The sequence below is a fragment of the Rhinoraja longicauda genome, chromosome 23 (genome assembly GCF_053455715.1).
Source record: "Rhinoraja longicauda isolate Sanriku21f chromosome 23, sRhiLon1.1, whole genome shotgun sequence".
NCBI lineage: Eukaryota > Metazoa > Chordata > Chondrichthyes > Rajiformes > Arhynchobatidae > Rhinoraja > Rhinoraja longicauda.
Genome location: NC_135975.1, coordinates 206,451 through 224,100, shown reverse-complemented (window position 1 = coordinate 224,100; position 17,650 = coordinate 206,451). Strand labels below are relative to the sequence as shown.

Sequence of the window (17,650 nt, the reverse complement as noted above, 5' to 3'; positions counted from 1 at the left end):
GAGAGAAGCAAGAGAGGACATTGCAGAGGCCTTAATAAAGATCTTTGCATGTCCAGGAGGACTGAAGAATAGCCAATGCGGATCTTTGTTTAAGTAGAGATAATCCAGGAAATTATAGGCCAGTGAACCTCACATCAGTGGTCGGGAAACACTTCGGGAAGAATCTTCGGGATGGGATTTACTCCCATTTGGAAGAGAATGGGTTAATTAGGGAGAGTCAGCATAGCTTTGTCCATGCAGTTTAGAGTCATAGAGTCAAACAGAACACATCAGGTCTTTCAACCCAACTCGTCAATGGCGAGCAAGATGCCTCATCTAAAATAGTCCCATGCTTGTGTTTGGCCAATATCCCTCCAAGCTTTTCCTATCCATGTACCTGTCCAAGTGTCCTTTAAATGCTGTTATTTACCTGCCTCAAATACCTCCTCTGGCAGCTCATTCCACACACCCATCACCCTCTATGTGAAAAAGTTACCCCTCAGATCTGTATTAATGTTTCCCCTCTCACCGTATGAAACCTATATCCTTGGATTATGATTTCCCTATCCTGGGTAAAGGTGTCTGTGCATTCTGTCTATTCCGCTCATGATCATATGAATGCTGGATGAATGCCCTCAGCCACCTGTCCAACCTCTCCCTATCGCTCAGCCCCTCAAGTCCTGACAACATTCTCATAAATCTTCTCTGTACTGGTTGGCGTACAAACTTGATTAAGGATTTTTTGAGGAGATGATTAATCAGGGTAGGGCAGTAAATGTTGTCAAATGGATCTTATTAATGAATTTGATAAAATCCCTTATGGTAGTTAAGTCTGATCCAGAACATTAAGATGCATGAATGCACATGCAGTGAGTAAAATGAGTTTGGAAGTCGTGTTGCAGCTTTATAAAACTATTGTTCGGCTGCATTTGAGGTATTGTGTGCAGTTCCGGTCGCCCATCACAGGAAGGAATAGGGGGCTTTGGAGAGGCAGCAGAAAAGATTTATCAGAATGCTGCCTGGATTCAGGGACATTGGCTTTAAGGAGAGTTTGGATAGACTTGTATTGTTTTCTCTGGAATTGGAGGTTGAGGGATAACTGATAGAAATTTATAAAATGATAAGATGCACAGATGGGATAGATGGTCATAACCATTCCCCCTGGCCCCCACATGTGACAGGGCAATGCTGGATCTAGTATTGGGAAATTGGGAAGGGCAAATGAATGAAGTGTGTGTGGAGGAGTCTTTTATAGACAATAGACAATAGACAATAGATGCAGGAGTAGGCCATTCAGCCCTTCGAGCCAGCACCGCCATTCAATGCGATCATGGCTGATCACTCTCAATCAGTACCCCGTTCCTGCCTTCTCCCCATACCCCCTCACTCCGCTATCCTTAAGAGCTCTATCCAGCTCTCTCTTGAAAGCATCCAATGAACTGGCCTCCACTGCCTTCTGAGGCAGAGAATTCCACACCTTCACCACTCTCTGACTGAAAAAGTTCTTCCTCATCTCCGTTCTAAATGGCCTACCCCTTATTCTTAAACTGTGGCCCCTTGTTCTGGACTCCCCCAACATTGGGAACATGTTTCCTGCCTCTAATGTGTCCAATCCCCTAATTATCTTATATGTTTCAATAAGATCCCCCCTCATCCTTCTAAATTCCAGTGTATACAAGCCTAATTGCTCCAGCCTTTCAACATACGACAGTCCCGCCATTCCGGGAATTAACCTAGTGAACCTACGCTGCACGCCCTCCATAGCAAGAACCAGTGACCACAGTTCGATTAGATTTAAGATAGATATGAATAGGGACAGAGAGGGTCCACGTGTTAAAATGCACAACTGGGGTCAGGCCAACTTTGAGGGTATGAGAGAAGGTCGCGCTCAAGTTGACTGAAGCAAGTTATTGGAGGGGAAAGGAACATCGGCCAAGTGGGATGTTTTTAAAAGTGTACTGAAGAATGCTCAGGATGTGTACATCCCTGTTAGAGTGAAGGGCAAAGCAGGCAAACCTAAGGAAGCTTGGCTGACGAGGGAAATTGAGACGTTAGTTAAAAACAAGAAGGATGCATGGGACAGGTATTGACAGCTAGGATCAAGTGCATCCCGAGAGGAATTTCGGGAACTAAGGAGTAAACTAAAAAAGGAAATCTGAAGGGGGAAAAGGGGGCAGGAGATAGCTCTGGCGGGTAGAATTAAGGACAATCCCAAAAGATTTTATAAATACATAAGGGGGAAAAGGATAACTAGAAAGAGAGTGGAACCTCTCAGGAATCAAAGCGGTCACCTCTGTGTGGAGCCACAGGAGATGGGCAAGGTCCTCAATTAGCATTTCTCCTCTGTATTTACTGAGGAGAAAGACAGTAGGACGGTGGAACTGGGGGCAGTCACTGGAAGTTTCATGAGAGCTGTCAGGGTTCCTGTCAAAGAAGTATTGAGGGTACTGTCGTGTTTGAACGTAGACAAATCTCCAGGGCCTGATCAAATATATCTGAGGACATTGTGGGGAAACTAGAGAGGAAATTGCGGGAGCCCTAGTTGAAATTTATGAGTTGTCCTTAACTACAGGAGAGGAGCCGGAAGACTAGAGGGTGGCAAATGTTTGCCTCTTCTCAAGATGGGCTGCAGGGAAAATGCTGGGAACTATAGGCTGGTGAGCTTAACATCTGTAGTTGGTAAGTTACTGGAGAGTGTTCTGAGGAATAGGATATACAGGTATTTGGATGAGCAAGGGCTGATTAGGGATAGTCAGCATGGGTTTGTACTTGGGAGGTTGTGTCTCACAAATCTGATTGATTTTTTTGAAGACGTGACAAAAAGGTTGATGTGGGCAGAGCTGTAGATGTTGTGCACATGGACTTCAGTAAGGCGATTGACAAGGTTCCGCATAGTAGGCTGCTCTGGAAGGTTAGATTGAATGGGATCCAAGGAGAGATAGCTGAATGGACAGCAAATTGGCTCCATGGAAGGAAGCAGAGGGTGATGGTGGAAGGTTGCTTCTCAGAATGGAGGCCTGTGACTAGTGGTGTGCCTCAGGGTTCGGTGCTGGGCCCGTTACTGTTTGTCATCTACATCAATGATTTGGATGAGAACATACAGGGCAAGATTAGTAAGTTTGCTGATGATACAAAAGTTAGTGGTTTTGCACATAGTGAAGATGGCTGTGAACAATTGCAGCAGGATCTGGATCGATTGGCCAGGTAGGCGGAGGAATGGTTGATGGAATTTAATACAGAGGAGTGTGAGGTGTTGGATTTTGGGACGCCGAACAAGGGCAGGACCTACACAGTGAATGGTAGGCCTCTGGGTAGTGTTGTAGAGCAGAGGGATCTAGGAGAACAAGTGCATGGTTCCTTGAAGGTCGAGTCACAGGTAGATAAGGTGGTCAAAAAAGCTGTTGGCACTTTGGCCTTCATCAGTCAGAGTATTGTATAGAAGTTGGGAAGTCATGCACAGATGCACATGACCAGTCAGAGTAGGGGAATCGAGGACCAGAGGACATAAGTTCAAGGTGAAGAGAAATAGATTTAATAGGAATCCGAGGGGCAATCTTTTCACACAAAGGGTGGTGGGTGTATGTAACAAGCTGCCAAAGGAGGTAGTTGAGGCTGGGATTATTCCCATTGTTTAAGAAACAGTTAGACAGGTACATGAATAGGACAGGTTGAGAGAGTTATGGACCAAGTGCAGGCAAGTGGGACTAGTGTAGTTGGGACATTGTTGGCCGGTGTGGGCGAGTTGGGCCATAGGGCCTGTTTCCACACTGTATCACTCTATGACTCTATCAGAGTGCATAGGCTTAAGGTCAAAGGGGGAAAATTTAAAGAAGAAGGACGGGACAGGTTTTTAACACAGGTGGTGGTGGGGCACAGGTGGTACACAGCCTGGAACACGCTGCCAGGGGTGGTGGTGGGGCAGATACGATAGTGGTGTTTAAGAGACTGTTGGATAGGCTTGTGGATATGCAGGGAATGGAGGGATGTAATCTCCTCCACATGCTGACAGAGGAGATTAGTTTAATTTGGCATTATGTTGGGCACAGACATTGTGGGCCGAAGGGCCTGTACTGTACTGTTTTATGGTGTGTTCTATGTTCAACAAAATGTGAGAGCAAATTTATTTTAGATCCAGTAATGGGCACTGAAAAATGATTAATTAATAATGGTAGTGGTTGTAACTTTAGTGAAGAGTGGTCAGATGATGATTGAAAGCAGTTCATTCTCCAATCCACCAGCTATCTATGAAGGTATGAAGCGCGTTGTGTGCTTGGCAGTTTGGGAACCTGATTATTGTGTAGTTTCCACTTCAGTAACTGTACTGGAACAGCTTGGCCAACGTTATAGCTTGTAAAGTTTAATTTTAGTTTAGTTTGGAGATACAGCTCCGAAACAGGCCCTACGACCCACCAAGGCTGCACCAACCAGCGATCTACGCACACTAACACTTTCTTACACACACTAGGGACAATTTTACAATTATACCAAGACACGTATCCTGCAAACCTGCACATCTTTAGAGGGTGGGGAGGAAACCGGAGCACCCGGAGAAGACCCCGCAGGTCACAGAGAGAACGTACAAACTCCATACAGACAGCACCGGCAGTCAGTGTAGGAAAATAACTGCAGATGCTGGTACAAATCGACTGTATTTATTCACAAATTGTTGGAGTAACTCAGCGGGTCAGGCAGCATCTCAGGAGAGAAGGAATAGGTGACGTTTCGGGTCGAGACCCTTCTTCAGCACCAGCAGTCAGGATCGAACCAATGTCTCTGGCACTGTGAGGTCAAGGTCTCTGGCACCACCCTGCCGCTCTTTGGGAGTGCAAGTCCTTAGTGATCCGATTGTCTGCTTCAAAGCCTTTGCTAGGCCCAGTGTCTCAGCTGTTTCTTGACATCACTTGGCATGAAGTGAATGGGCTGAAGACTGATGCCTGTGATCTGCAGATCTCAGGCAACCTGATGCGTAAGTTGTGAGATTGCTTCGCTCTGTTTACTGCATGCTTTGCTGCTGTTTGGCAGCATTTTGCCCTGTGTTGTAACTTCAGCGACGTGTCATTGAGGATGTAACTAGTAGAGTGGATAAGGGAGAACCAGTCGATGTGTTATATCTGGACTTTCAGAAGGCCTTCAACAAGGTCCCACATAGGAGATTGGTGTACAAACTTAAAGCACACGGTATTGAGGGTTCAGTGTTGAGGTGGATAGAAAATTGGTTGGCGGACAGGAAGCAAAGAGTAGGAATAAACGGGTCCTTTTTGGAATGGCAGGCAGTGACTAGTGGGGTACCGCAAGGCTCAGTGCTGGGACCCCAGTTATTTACAGTGTATATTAATGATTTGGACGAGGGAATTGAATGCAACATCTCTAAGTTTGCGGATGACACGAAGCTGGGTGGCAGTGTTAGCTGCGAGGAGGATGCTAGGAGGCTGCAGAGTGACTTGGATAGATTAGGCGAGTGGGCAAATGCATGGCAGATGCAATATAATGTGGATAAATGTGAGGTTATCCACTTTGGCGGCAAGAACAGGAAAGCAGAGTATTACCTGAATGGTGACCGATTGGGAGAAGGGGAGATGCAACGTGACCTGGGTGTCATGGTGCACCAGTCATTGAAAGCAAGCGTGCAGGTGCAGCAGGCAGTGAAGAAAGCGAATGGTATGTTGGCATTCATAGCAAGAGGATTTGAGTTTAGGAGCAGGGAGGTTCTGCTGCAGTTGTACAGGGCCTTGGTGAGACCGCACCTGGAGTATTGTGTGCAGTTTTGGTCTCCTAACCTGAGGAAAGACGTTCTTGCCTTAGAGGGAGTACAGAGAAGGTTCACCAGATTGATCCCTGGGATGGCGGGACTTACATATGAGGAAAGACTAGATAGACTGGGCTTGTACTCACTGGAATTTAGAAGACTGAGGGGGGATCTTATAGAAACATATAACATTCTTAAGGGGTTGGAGAGGCTAGATGCGGGAAGATTGTTCCCGATGTTGGGGGAGTCCAGAACCAGGGGTCACAGCTTAAGGATAAGGGGGAAGTCTTTTAGGACCGAGATGAGAAAACATTTCTTCACACAGATAGTGGTGAGTCTGTGGAATTCTCTGCCACAGAAGGTAGTTGAGGCCAGTTCATTGGCTATATTTAAGAGGGAGTTAGATGTGGCCCTTTTTGCTAAAGGGATCAGGGGGTATGGAGAGAAGGCAGGTACAGGCTACTGAGCTGAATGATCAGCCATGATCATATTGAATGGCGGTGCAGGCTCGAAGGGCCAAATGGCCTACTCCTGCACCTATTTTCTATGTTTCTATGTTTCTATGTACCTCACTTTCAGTATCCACCCCTAGCATTCCTCAAAGAAACAGTGTTGATCCCATGGATTGTTTATTTCTGGTGGGGTAAGGGATATGAGGGTCATTTGTGCTGCTCCTCGCCCACAAAACCCTGTCCGTTTCCCTGCACCATTGCTTGCCTTGGTTCTCCAGCACAGTCTCGTCGGCCGTGACCTCTGAGGACATTGTGAGTGAGGACATTCTGCCTCATCAGGAAGATATGTAGGAAGGAACTGCAGATGTTGGTTTACATCGAAAATAGACACAGAATGCTGGAATTACTCAATGGGTCAGACAGCATCACTGGAAAAAAGGAACAGGTGATGTTTCAAGTTGAGACCCTTCTTCAGACTGAGTCAGGGGACAGGGAAATTAGAGGCATGTAAAGGTACAAAACAAATCACAATCAGTACCGATGACTCAGGAAATGTGAAGCCCTCAATGGTCAATTGTTGACTGTGGAAGAGGTGATAATGAAGATGTACAAACAGTTACGTGAGGGAGCGACCTAGAGTGGGAAAGTAAGGGAAACCTGAAGTTAGAGAAATCAATATTCACACCACTGGGGTGTGAGCTGCATAAGTGAAATATGAGGTGCTGTTCCTCCAATTTGTGTTTGGCCTTGCTCTGGCAATGGAGGAGGCCCAGGACAGAAAGGTTAGTGTGGCAATGGGAGGGAGAGTTAAAGTGTTTATCAACCGGCAGATCAGGTAGGTTTAGGCGGACTGAGTGGTGTTCAGCAAAAACAATCGCCCTGTCTTCACTTGGTCTTGCCGATATATAGACCACACCTTGAACAAGGGATAAAGTAGATGAGGTTGGAGGAGGTGCAAGTGTACCTCTGCCTCACTTGAAAGGACCATCGAGGTCCTTGGACAGTCGAGGTAGGAGGTAGAGGGACAGCTGTTGCTTCTCCTGCAGTTGCAAGGACCTGGGGAGGGAGTGGTTTTGGTGGGAAGGGATGTTAACCAAGGAGTTGTGGAGAAAACAGCCTCTACAGAAAGTAGAAAGGGATGGAGATGGGACGATGTGACTCGTGGTGGATCCAATTGGAGGTGGCGAAAATGTCAGAGGATTATATGTTGTATGTGACAGCTGACAGGGTGGAAGGTGAGGACTACGGACCTGTCCCTACGGGGAGTGCGACTACGGGGAGGGGGAGCAAGGGCGGAGCTGCAGGGTACCGAGGAGACATGAGTGAGGACCTCATTTATGATGGCAGAGGGTGGTGGGTGTATGGAATGAGCTGTGAGAGGAGGTAGTTGAGGCAGGTACTATCACAACATTAAAGAAACATTTAGATAGGTAAATGGATTGGACAGGTTTAGAGGGATATGGGCCAAATGCAGGCAGGTGGAGATAGAGTAGATGGGGCATGTTGGCTGGTGTGGGCAAGTTGGGCCGAAGGGCCTGTTTCCACGCTGCATGAGTCTATGAATCTATGACTCTAGCTGGTAGAACTGCTGTCTCACTGCGTCAGAGACCCTGATTTGTTCCTGACCTCCGGGTGCTCGAGTTTCCTCCCATGTCCAAGAGATGTGTCGGTTTGTAGCTTAATTGGTCCTCTGTAAAATTAAATTGTCCCTAATGTGTAGCGTGGAATAACAGAAATGTGATCGATGTTCTGCATGGACTCGATTGGCCGAAGGGCCTGTTTCCTTGCTGTGTCTCTAAACTAAATGCAACCTAATTGTGGATGCAGAGTAAGTGGGGGGGGGGGGGGGGGTGATGGTAGTGGGAGTGGGAGTGGGAGTGGGCTATGGAGGGGAGGAGGCTGTGGGTGTCAGACCGGGAGCTTCAGAGAACCTGGGAGAGCGTGACTGCAGGTGAAGACGTGTTTAAAGATGATAATAATCAAGCGGGGTAGATGGGGAAGGGGGAGAGTTGTTGGGCTGAGGAGGTGGGTGTGTGATGGGGAAGAGGGAGGGAGTGTCTATTTTAGGGGGAAGGTTAGGGTGGGGTAGGGAGGGCGTGAGGAGGATGGGGTGGGTGGGTAGGGGGCTGCAGTTTGGAGGCAGGGAGTAGGGCACCGAGGGTCCAGGGTGGGGGAGATTTGAGGGATCGAGACCCGGATACATCTACACCCGTGGCTGGTTTAAAGCGGGGAGTTGAACGGTCCGAGAGGGGTCGGTGTCGGGACCAGGGGGTGGGCGGTCGGTGTCGGGACCAGGGGGTGGGGGTTGGGCGGTCGGTGTCGTGTCCAGGGGGTGGGCGGTCGGTGCCGGGACCAGGGGGTGGGCGGTCGGTGTCGGGTCCAGGGGGTGGGCGGTCGGTGCCTGGACCAGGGGGTGGGCGGTCGGTGTCGGGTCCAGGGGCGGCGGCGATGGGTGGCGGCGAGAGCGCGCACAGGCGGGGACGCGGGCGAAGCGGGAGCGATTAAGCGGCTGCGGAGACGCACAGATCCAGGGAGTGGCGGCGGGAGCGGGAGGTTAGCAGGAATCCGCAGATTTCAGGCGGTCCGGAGAGCGTCTAGGGGCGGGTAGAGAGGAGCAGAGAGAGTGACGGGTGCGGGGTGCGGGGTGGGGGGGAGAGGGAGCGGGTGGGGGGAAGGGGGGGCGAGGGAGAGGGAGCGGGGGGAGGGAGAGGGAGCGGGTGGGGGTTACCGGGAGGAGCCGCTATCCGGCCGCTGGAGCCGGTCGATCAGCGACGTCTGTCGGTGCCGGTGCGCGTCCCCGGGGCGGCGGGAGCGCGCAATCCCAGCCGGCGGCGGCTCCTGCGGCAGCGCCGGGCCCCGGGTCCGTGAACGCGCACTGCCCCCGGCAGCGCGCGCCCCCGCCAAGTCCTTTAACGTTTCGTGAACGCGCGGCGACCGACGTCAGCGGGAATCGGCGGGGGCGCGGGCACGAGCGAGGGCGCGGGCACGAGCGAGGGCGCGGGCACGCGCGGCTGCTCCCTGTAAACAACGCTCTGTCTCTGCCGTTGCAGGTTTCCGCGGGTGAGCGGCGGGGGCCGAGAGAGCGGAGCGGCCGTTACCCCGCGGGCCCAGCGCCCAGGAGCTGCTGAAGTGACCGCCCGGCCCGGCCCGGGACCCCGCTCCGCCCGGCAGCGCAGGGCGCCGCCACCGCCCCGCCGTCCAACATGATGCCCAGCTTCCTATCCGAGGGCCGCCCACTCAGCGCCGTCTCCTCCGTCGTCAACAGATTCGGCCTCTTCGACTCCAAAGCCGAGCCCGAGGCGGCGGCGGCCCGGACCCAAGGAGAGACGCCCGGGGCGGCGGCAGGTGGGCGGCCGGATGGCAATCCGACCCCGGCCACAGCCCCGCGGACAGCACCTTCGGCAGCCCCAGGCTCACGGTCAGCGTTGCCGTCCGCTTCAGCACCGGGGACAGCGACCAGGGCGGCATCAGCACCAGGGACAGCGACCAGGGCGGCTTCAGCACCAGGGACAGCAGCTTCAGCACCGGGGACAGCGACCAGGGCGGCTTCAGCACCAGGGACAGCAGCTTCAGCACCGGGGACAGCGACCAGGGCGGCTCCCGGGCCGCGGACAGCGGCACAAGCGGCTCCAGCACCGGGGACAGCGCCGCCGCCGCCGAAGGGGAACCTGTGCCCGGTCTGCACCAGCACCGAGCTGCGGCTGCAAGTCCCGGGCAGCTACGGCCGGTGCACCGAGTGCCAGCGCCTGGTCTGCATTCAGTGCGGCTTCAACCCCAACCCGCATATCACCCAGGTGAGAACCGGGCCGGGCCGGGCAAGGAGAGGGGGCTACGGCTCGATAGGGAGTGGGGGGTTAGGGCTCGGTACTGGATGTGGCGAGGAGCGGACGAGGTCGGGCTGGGAGCTGGGTTGGAGGGGCGGTCGATGTGTGTGGGGCGGGGGCGGTGTGTGCGGTCGTGGGTCTGTCCGAGCTGGGGTACGGTGATCCCAGGCCCTGAGTGATCGGTCTGTGGACCCTCTGCCCGCCTTGCCGCGGGAGTTAGCTGATTCTGCTGAGATTCCGAGCGGGAGGAGCTCAGGGGAGGTGGGGGTAGAAGGAGAGTCCGTGAGATGGGTTGTGACAGCCGTTAGTGAGCGACGGCGCTGTTAACAGACGCGGTCGTGCGAGCACCGCCGGCCCGGCAGCCCGTCTGCTTGTTCAGCCCCGCTGTGAGTGAGCAGATTCAACGGCGTTGTACAGATAAGAAGTGGTATTATTCGCCGTTTGCCTGCTCGGCTCATCCTCCGGCTGCAGTGCAACACCAGCCTGTTCAAGCTGACCGTGCCGAGCTGGGCTGGGGGTGATGTACGGGATTGAATGGTCGCGGGTAGGGTCAGGGTCAGACCGAGCCTGGTGTTTCCGGACAGGCCACGGATCGGTGATGTTCTGGCCGTTTCCCATCTGCGACCACACCCCATTTCTACAGAAATTACATAAGGATTGCTAGAAATTGGCAGATCAGGTGATACCCGCGGAGAGAAGAGATCTTATCTTCAGATCAGGGATCTGAATTATTCTGATAGTCTTTGGTTGAAAGAGTTCACGGGGGCACAGGTGCTCCCCGACCTTCATTCTCGTTCTCTCCCTTTTCATAACCAAACCCTTGACAATAGTTACTGGTAAATTATTGTATCTGTCCATCTCCACCGCATTGTATTTGGAAACAGGAATTATTTCATGACAATTTAGGATAGGATGCTTGCTAATGTATTCCTCTTTGGATCTTTAACTCAAGTCACTTTAATCTGGTGAGATTGTCTAGGGTTGGGTTCGACTGTTGAGCTATGTGAACTGCTCACACATTTTCAATTCACCGACAGAGGGGTTAGTTACATAAACAAAGAGCATATTGGAAATGCTCAGCTGATCAGGCACCATCCAGCGAGGGAGAAACAGGTCATGTTCTGGGTTATTGATCTTCAATGATCTTCAACATGTTGCACATAAAACATGTTAAGCCGTAGGTAAGAGGGTGGGATGGAGGCTAAGAGAGATTGAATGACTCAAAGGGCCGAATGGCCTCCTCCTGCACCTATTGTCTATTGTCTATTGACACAAGTGGCGTTGGTGCCGTTGAGAGGCCGTGAAGGTTTGTTCATTGGCACGGAACATGATGGAAGAGAACAGAAGGATAAACACTGAGCTGGAAGTGTGAAATAAAACACACTGCAGATGCTGCAATGCTGGAAATACTGAATTACATTCCATGTTGTCAATCCTTCATCAGATCTTGGGCATTACCGCAAATGGCTGTGTTCTGGCAGTAAGGTGCCGGATCAGAGGATGTGGAAGTGACACGGAGTATGAGAGCTCGGGGTGTTCTCGTGGACCCAACCTGCATTCAGATTCCCCCCTACAGAGAGGCTACATTGTGAGCACTGAATGCAGGGCACAAAGTGGAAAGAATGTAAATGAGTCACTACCTCGCCACTACCTGGATCACTGGATATTGGGAAAGGGTGGTGCTGAAGAACTGTTGTGTGTCCAGTACATATCATGGGAGGGTGCAGTGAGAAGCGTAGTGAGTGTCAGTGGAGACAGGAGAGTGAACCAGCCAGGGTTGGGGGCAATGGTCTAGTATCACACTGCAATGAAGATGGTGGAAACCATGAAGACTCTCCTGCAACTAATGGTGTGCCTCAGGGGTCAGTGCTGGGCTCATTGCTGTTTGGCATCAAAATCAATCATTTGGATGAGGACATGTATGGCATGATTAGCAAGTTTGCAGATGACACAAAAGTAGGTGGCATTGTAGATTGTGAAAAATTGCAGCAGAGTTTGGATCGATTGGCCAGGTGGGCTGAGAAATGGTTGATGGAATTTAATTTGGAGAAATATGAGATGTGTCTTTTTGGAAGTCTAACATGGTCAGGACGTTCACAGTGAATGGTAGGGCTCTGGGGTGTGTTGTAAAGCAGAGGTTTCTAGGAGTGCAGGTACATAGCTCATTGAAAGTGACATCACAGGTAGATAGGGTGGTCAAAAGGGATTTCAGCACATTACCCTTCATCTGTCAGAGTATTGAAGTTGGGAGGTCATGTTGGAGTTATATAAAACATTGGTGTGTCCACATTTAGAGTATTGTATTCTCTAAAGGGCACAATGTTATAGGAAAGATGTCAAGTTGGAAAGAGTGAAAAGAAGCTTGACGGGGATGTTACCAGGACTCGAGGTCCTGAGCTACAGGGAAAGATAGAACTCTATTCTTTGGAGTGCAGGAGGATGAGGGGAGATCTTATAGAGGTGTATAAAATCATGAGAGAAATAGATCGGGTAGACGCACAGTGGCTCTTGTCCAGAGTAGGGGAATCGAGAATGAGAAGACATGGGTTTAAGGTGAAGGGGAAAGATTTAATGGGAATCTGAGGGGTAACGTTTTTACACAAAGGGCGGTGGATATATGGAACTATCTGCCAGAGGAGATAGTTGAGGCAAGTACCATTGCAATGTTTAAGAAACATTTAGACAGGTACATAGATAGGTTAGGTTTAAAGGGATATGGGCCAAACGGAGGCAGGTGGAAAAGTTTAATTGAGGCCTGTTTTCATGCATGATGAACATGGAGTATAAGAAAATAACTGCAGATGCTGGTACAGTCTGAAGAAGGGTCTCGACCCGAAACGTCACCCATTCCTTCTCTCCTGAGATGCTGCCTGACCTGCTGAGTTACTCCAGCATTTTGTGAATAAATACCCTGATGAACATGGAGGTTGATGGAGCAGAAGGTGAGGACAAGCAGATCAGGTCTATGTCCTGAACAGGGGATGGGGGCATGAGAATGGAGGAGGCAACTACAGAGGTTGGAATCTGGAGGAACAACAATCTGCTGGAAGAACTCAGCAGATCAAACAACATCTGTTGGTAGAAAGGATTGGTTAATGGTTCATATTGAAACTCTGCAATAGGACCGAGAATGAAGACAGGAGATAGCCAGAGTAAAGAGGAGAGGACGAGAGGTGAAACAGAAGGGAGGTAATTGATGAAAGGGTGATAGGCAGATAGACAGGTAGGGGAGGGGGCGGTTTGGAGGCAAGGGCAGGTGGAAAGGGAGGGGAGGATGAAGGTGCAGAGAGCTGCTGGTGAGAGAGAAGGAGGAACATAAAGGCTGTCAATGCTTGAGTCTGATCAGTCAGGAAGCTGATAATTCAAATCTTTAATTTTCTCTATTTAATTTTTGATGCCTGATTTTACTGAAGTCAATATTATGATTATTCCTGACACTGATACTATTTATTTATTCTTCAATCTGATTAATTAGTCAAAGTCATAGAGCATGGAAATATCCAATGCAGCCCAACTCTGCCATGCTGACCAAGATGACCCATTCATCCGCATTTAATATAAGAAAATAACTGCAGATGCTGGTACAAATCGAAGGTATTTATTCACAAAACGCTGGAGTAACTCAGCAGGATTCATCTGCGTTTGATCCATATGCCTCTAAACCTTTCCTATCTAATGCTATTATAGTCCCTGCCTCAACTACCTCCTCTGGCAGCTTGTTCCAAACACCCACCACCATCTGAGTGAAAAAGTTGCCTCTCAAGCTCCTGTTAAATCTTGCCCCTCTCATCTTAAACCTATGTCCTCTGTTCTTTGATTCCGCTAACCTGGGTAAAAGCCTCTGTACATTCACCCTATCTATTCCCCTCATGATTTTGTACACCTCTATAAAATCACCCCTCATCCTCCTGTGCTCCAAGGAATAAAGTCTAAGCCTGCCCAATCTGCAGCTCAAGCCCTCAATTCCTGGCAACATCATGGTAATTCTTTACTGCCCTCTTTCCAGGTTAATGACATCCTTCCTGTAGCACAGTGACCAAAACTGAACATAATACTCTCAATGTGGCCTCGCCAACATCTTGAACATGGACCTCCCCACCCGACTTTCAGTCTGAATTACGATCGCGGCAAAAAACATCACCTATCCATTCTCTCCAGAGATGCTGCCTGACCCGTTGAGTAACTCCAGCGCCTTATGTCTATCTTTGGTATAAACCAGCATCTGCAGTTCTTTCTTATTACATCTTGTAACATAATGTCCCAACTTCCAAACTCTGAATGGTGAAGACCAATCTGCCAAACGCTTTCTCTATTTTTAGAGCTTGTTGGACATATTTAACGATTGCCTCTAATGTCCATTTGAAGCAATTTACTTGGACAACAAAAGAAGAGAATCTTCTCACCTGCTATGCAATTTGTCATCTGCGGACATTTCGATCTCATTAGTTTTTGTTTTAAGTTGATGCAGTGTGCACATAAACATTTTAACAGAATTTCGTAGGATCTCAAGGATTGTAGATGGTGAGAGACATTTCCTGCATTTAGATTACAATCACTGTGAGTCCCCTGCACAGTCCACCACCAGACTGACCAGGAAATATCAAACGTCGAACAGGAACGGGCCCTTTGGCCCACAGTGTTTGTGCCAAACATACCAAATAAATCAATGTCCCCTTGTTTTCACTGGGTCTAATTCCTGAAACGACCCAATCCTAACACTAAAGTCACACCCTCACAACACAGCCGGCCCAGCCCAACAAAGCAATCACCCTTGCAAGCTTTACAGTGAGAGGGGCAAAATATAACGGAGACAGACGGGGCAACTCAGAGAGGGGTGGGGGCCTGGAACACGTTGCCAGGGGTGATGGTGGAGGCAGATATGATAGTGGTGTCTAAGAGACTCTTGGATCGGTACATGGATTTGCAAGGAATGAAGGGACATGATTATTTTCAGGTCTTGGCATCATTTTTGGCAGAGGTATGTTTGGCAGAAGACCTGATCCTGTGCTGTACTGTTTTATGTTCAACAACGCACACTACCCACCCCAACAAGATGAATACCCTCATCTTCCTAAGAGCTAATAGGGAATGCTGATGTACACAGGCCTTTCCACTGCTGTGTCCATTCCATCAGTGAGAATTGCCAAATAATACTGACTGCATACTTGTACTTTTCTCAGAATTAGATTGTTATTATTACTTTGAATTGGTCAATTTTTACCAAAACCACAGTCCAATTTCATCGTAATCTTTTTCTTGGCGTATGCCGTTCATTAGGCACATACATCTGCTCTGTACACGTCTACTTTCCCCATTGGGTTCCCCAGCTCCTGCAGGGATCGTGACAGAATTATCAAGAGGCTAGACTTGGTAGTACGTCACTCTGCGGTAACTATTAAAATCTGAAGATGTGACTTTTAATTTCATCCCATTGAGAGTTGGCAGATGACATGACATTCCCCATGGCAATGAAAACAACCCAACGACTGGAGTGACTTGCGTGATGTATCTACTTTCATTTCTCTGTATGCACAAATCTTTTAACAGGGTATTTGAGAACCAGAGGCCAGGTGTCAGGGGTTATGGGGAGAAAGTAGGAGAATGGGGTTAGGAGGGAGAGATAGATCAGCCGTGATTGAATGGTGAGTTGACTTGATGGGCCGAATGGTCTAATTCTTAGAATTATGACAAAGGTATAAGGTGAGGGCAGAAAGTTTTAATAGGAACCCAAGGGGCAATTTCCTCTCACAGAGGGTGGTGGGTGCATGGAACAAACTGCCAGAGGAGGTAGTTGGCTGGTACTGCAACAACACGTAAAAGACAGGTACATGGATAGGAAAGGTTTGGAGGGCTGTGGGCCAAACATGGGCGGGTGGGACTAGTGTAGATGGGGCATGTTGGTCAGCATGGCTGTAGGGTGGGACTAGTGTAGATGAGGCATGTTGGTCGGCATGGCTGTAGGGTGGGCCGAAGGGTATAGGGTGCTTTGTGACTCAATGACTCCAACCCATTCTGCACTCCGCAACACGGGAGTGTGATCACATCCATGTGATGATATTATTTTTCATACTAGACTTCTTGAAACAGTATGCTTGCAACCTCTTGTCAGCAGAACAGTGGTGATCGAGGGTGAGTGAATGCACAACTGGTTACAGCTGTTTAGGCCTTTTAGACAATTGCTGTTATGAATAACTATTTATCTCTCTCCTATAATCAGTTAATTATCTAATTAGCTACTTGCTTTGTCCAAAGAGATTTCACTTCAGCTGGAGTACTCTGTGGAGGCGATTATATTAAAGTCAAAACACGTTTCAGCTTAAAGCAATTGCAGACTTTATTATTCACCCCATTCTATCTCGTGTGCTCCAAATGTGTTCACGATTCAGGATCAACATTTTATGGGCAAGTTGGGCTGAAGGGCCTGCTTCCACACTGTATAACTCTATGATATCTTCATTTCTGACCACCAGTGTTAGCTGGAGAGGTTATAATATCGGGGACAAAGTGTGACTCTTGCTAGCAATCCCCAGAGGCTCCACATTCTCCCAGGATGTCTCTGGTGAAGACTGGCCTCACAGGCTCCAGTTTTCCAAGTCTGTCACCACAGGTAACTTGCGGCAAGAACCTAGGCCCCCGACCCACATCTCAGCCCTATCTGTAGACGCCAAGGTCACTCTCAGGACCTTCCCCGGAACGGCAGTAATGTCTCTATTTAATCAGCTCATGTTCTTTGATGTCAACGATGACCCAGGAGATCTTTGTTGTCCAGTGCTGCTGCACATTGTTTTATTTATTTATTTATTTCTTTATTTATTATATAAAAAAATACTTTATTCAAGTAATAAATATTTACAAAAACATATTTTTTAACAACCCCATCGACATTTCCGGAGGTTACCCATTCGATACAGATATTCACTTCCAAATTTACAGACATTAACTCAGTATCCCTTATTTGGAGGGGCTTCTCCACCACACCCTGCCCCCCATGTCCAGCAGCGGAAGGCCCCTAGACTGTGGTCCTCCCCCACAGGGCGTTGGCGTTGGCTGCACCAAGCTTCAGTGCATCCCTCAGCACGTACTCCTGCAGTCTGCAGCGGGCCAGTCGGCAACATTCCCCCACGGACAGCTCGCTCCGTTGGGAGGTCAACAAAGCTCGGGCAGACCAAAGAGCGTCTTTCACCGAGTTGATGACCTTCCAGCAGCACTCGATGTCAGTCTCCGAATGCGTCCCTGGGAACAGTCCGTAGATCACAGAGTCCTCTGTGACGGAGCTGCTCGGAATAAATCGTGACAGGGACCCCTGCAAACCTCTCCAGACTCTCTTGGCAAATCCACACTCTGTGAAGAGGTGGGCCACCGTCTCCTCTCCATAGCAGCCATCCCGAGGGCAGCGTGCGCTGGTAGTGAGGTTCCGGCGGTGCAGGAAGGATCTGACTGAGAGGGCTCCCCTCACCGCCAGCCAAGCCAGGTCTTGGTGCTTGTTGGTGAGTTCTGGCGTTGAGGCATTTTGCCAGACAAGCTGGGCAGTCTGCTCTGGGAACCACGCCACAGGATCCATGGAGTCATTCCCCTGCAGTGCCTGCAGGATGTTCCATGCTGACCACTGCCCGATGGACTTGTGGTCAAAGGTGTTGGTCCGGAAGAAC

The 17,650-nt window shown here is 49.6% G+C and overlaps 1 protein-coding gene across 9 annotated transcripts in view; it reads left to right on the top strand.

The window, feature by feature from the left end:
- The first annotated feature begins 8,665 nt into the window (after positions 1 to 8,665).
- Positions 8,666 to 17,650, top strand: part of LOC144604761 (protein piccolo-like) — a 180,617-nt gene continuing 171,632 nt past the window's right edge. For all 9 annotated transcript variants that reach the window (XR_013548776.1, XM_078419394.1, XM_078419396.1 and 6 more), the window contains exons 1-2: positions 8,666 to 8,730; positions 9,228 to 9,971. Coding sequence is in view for 8 of the 9 variants with exons in the window: in XM_078419394.1 (XP_078275520.1) it covers positions 9,381 to 9,971 (591 nt within the window). In the remaining variant the exon portion in view is untranslated. The remainder of the gene's footprint in view (positions 8,731 to 9,227; positions 9,972 to 17,650) is intronic.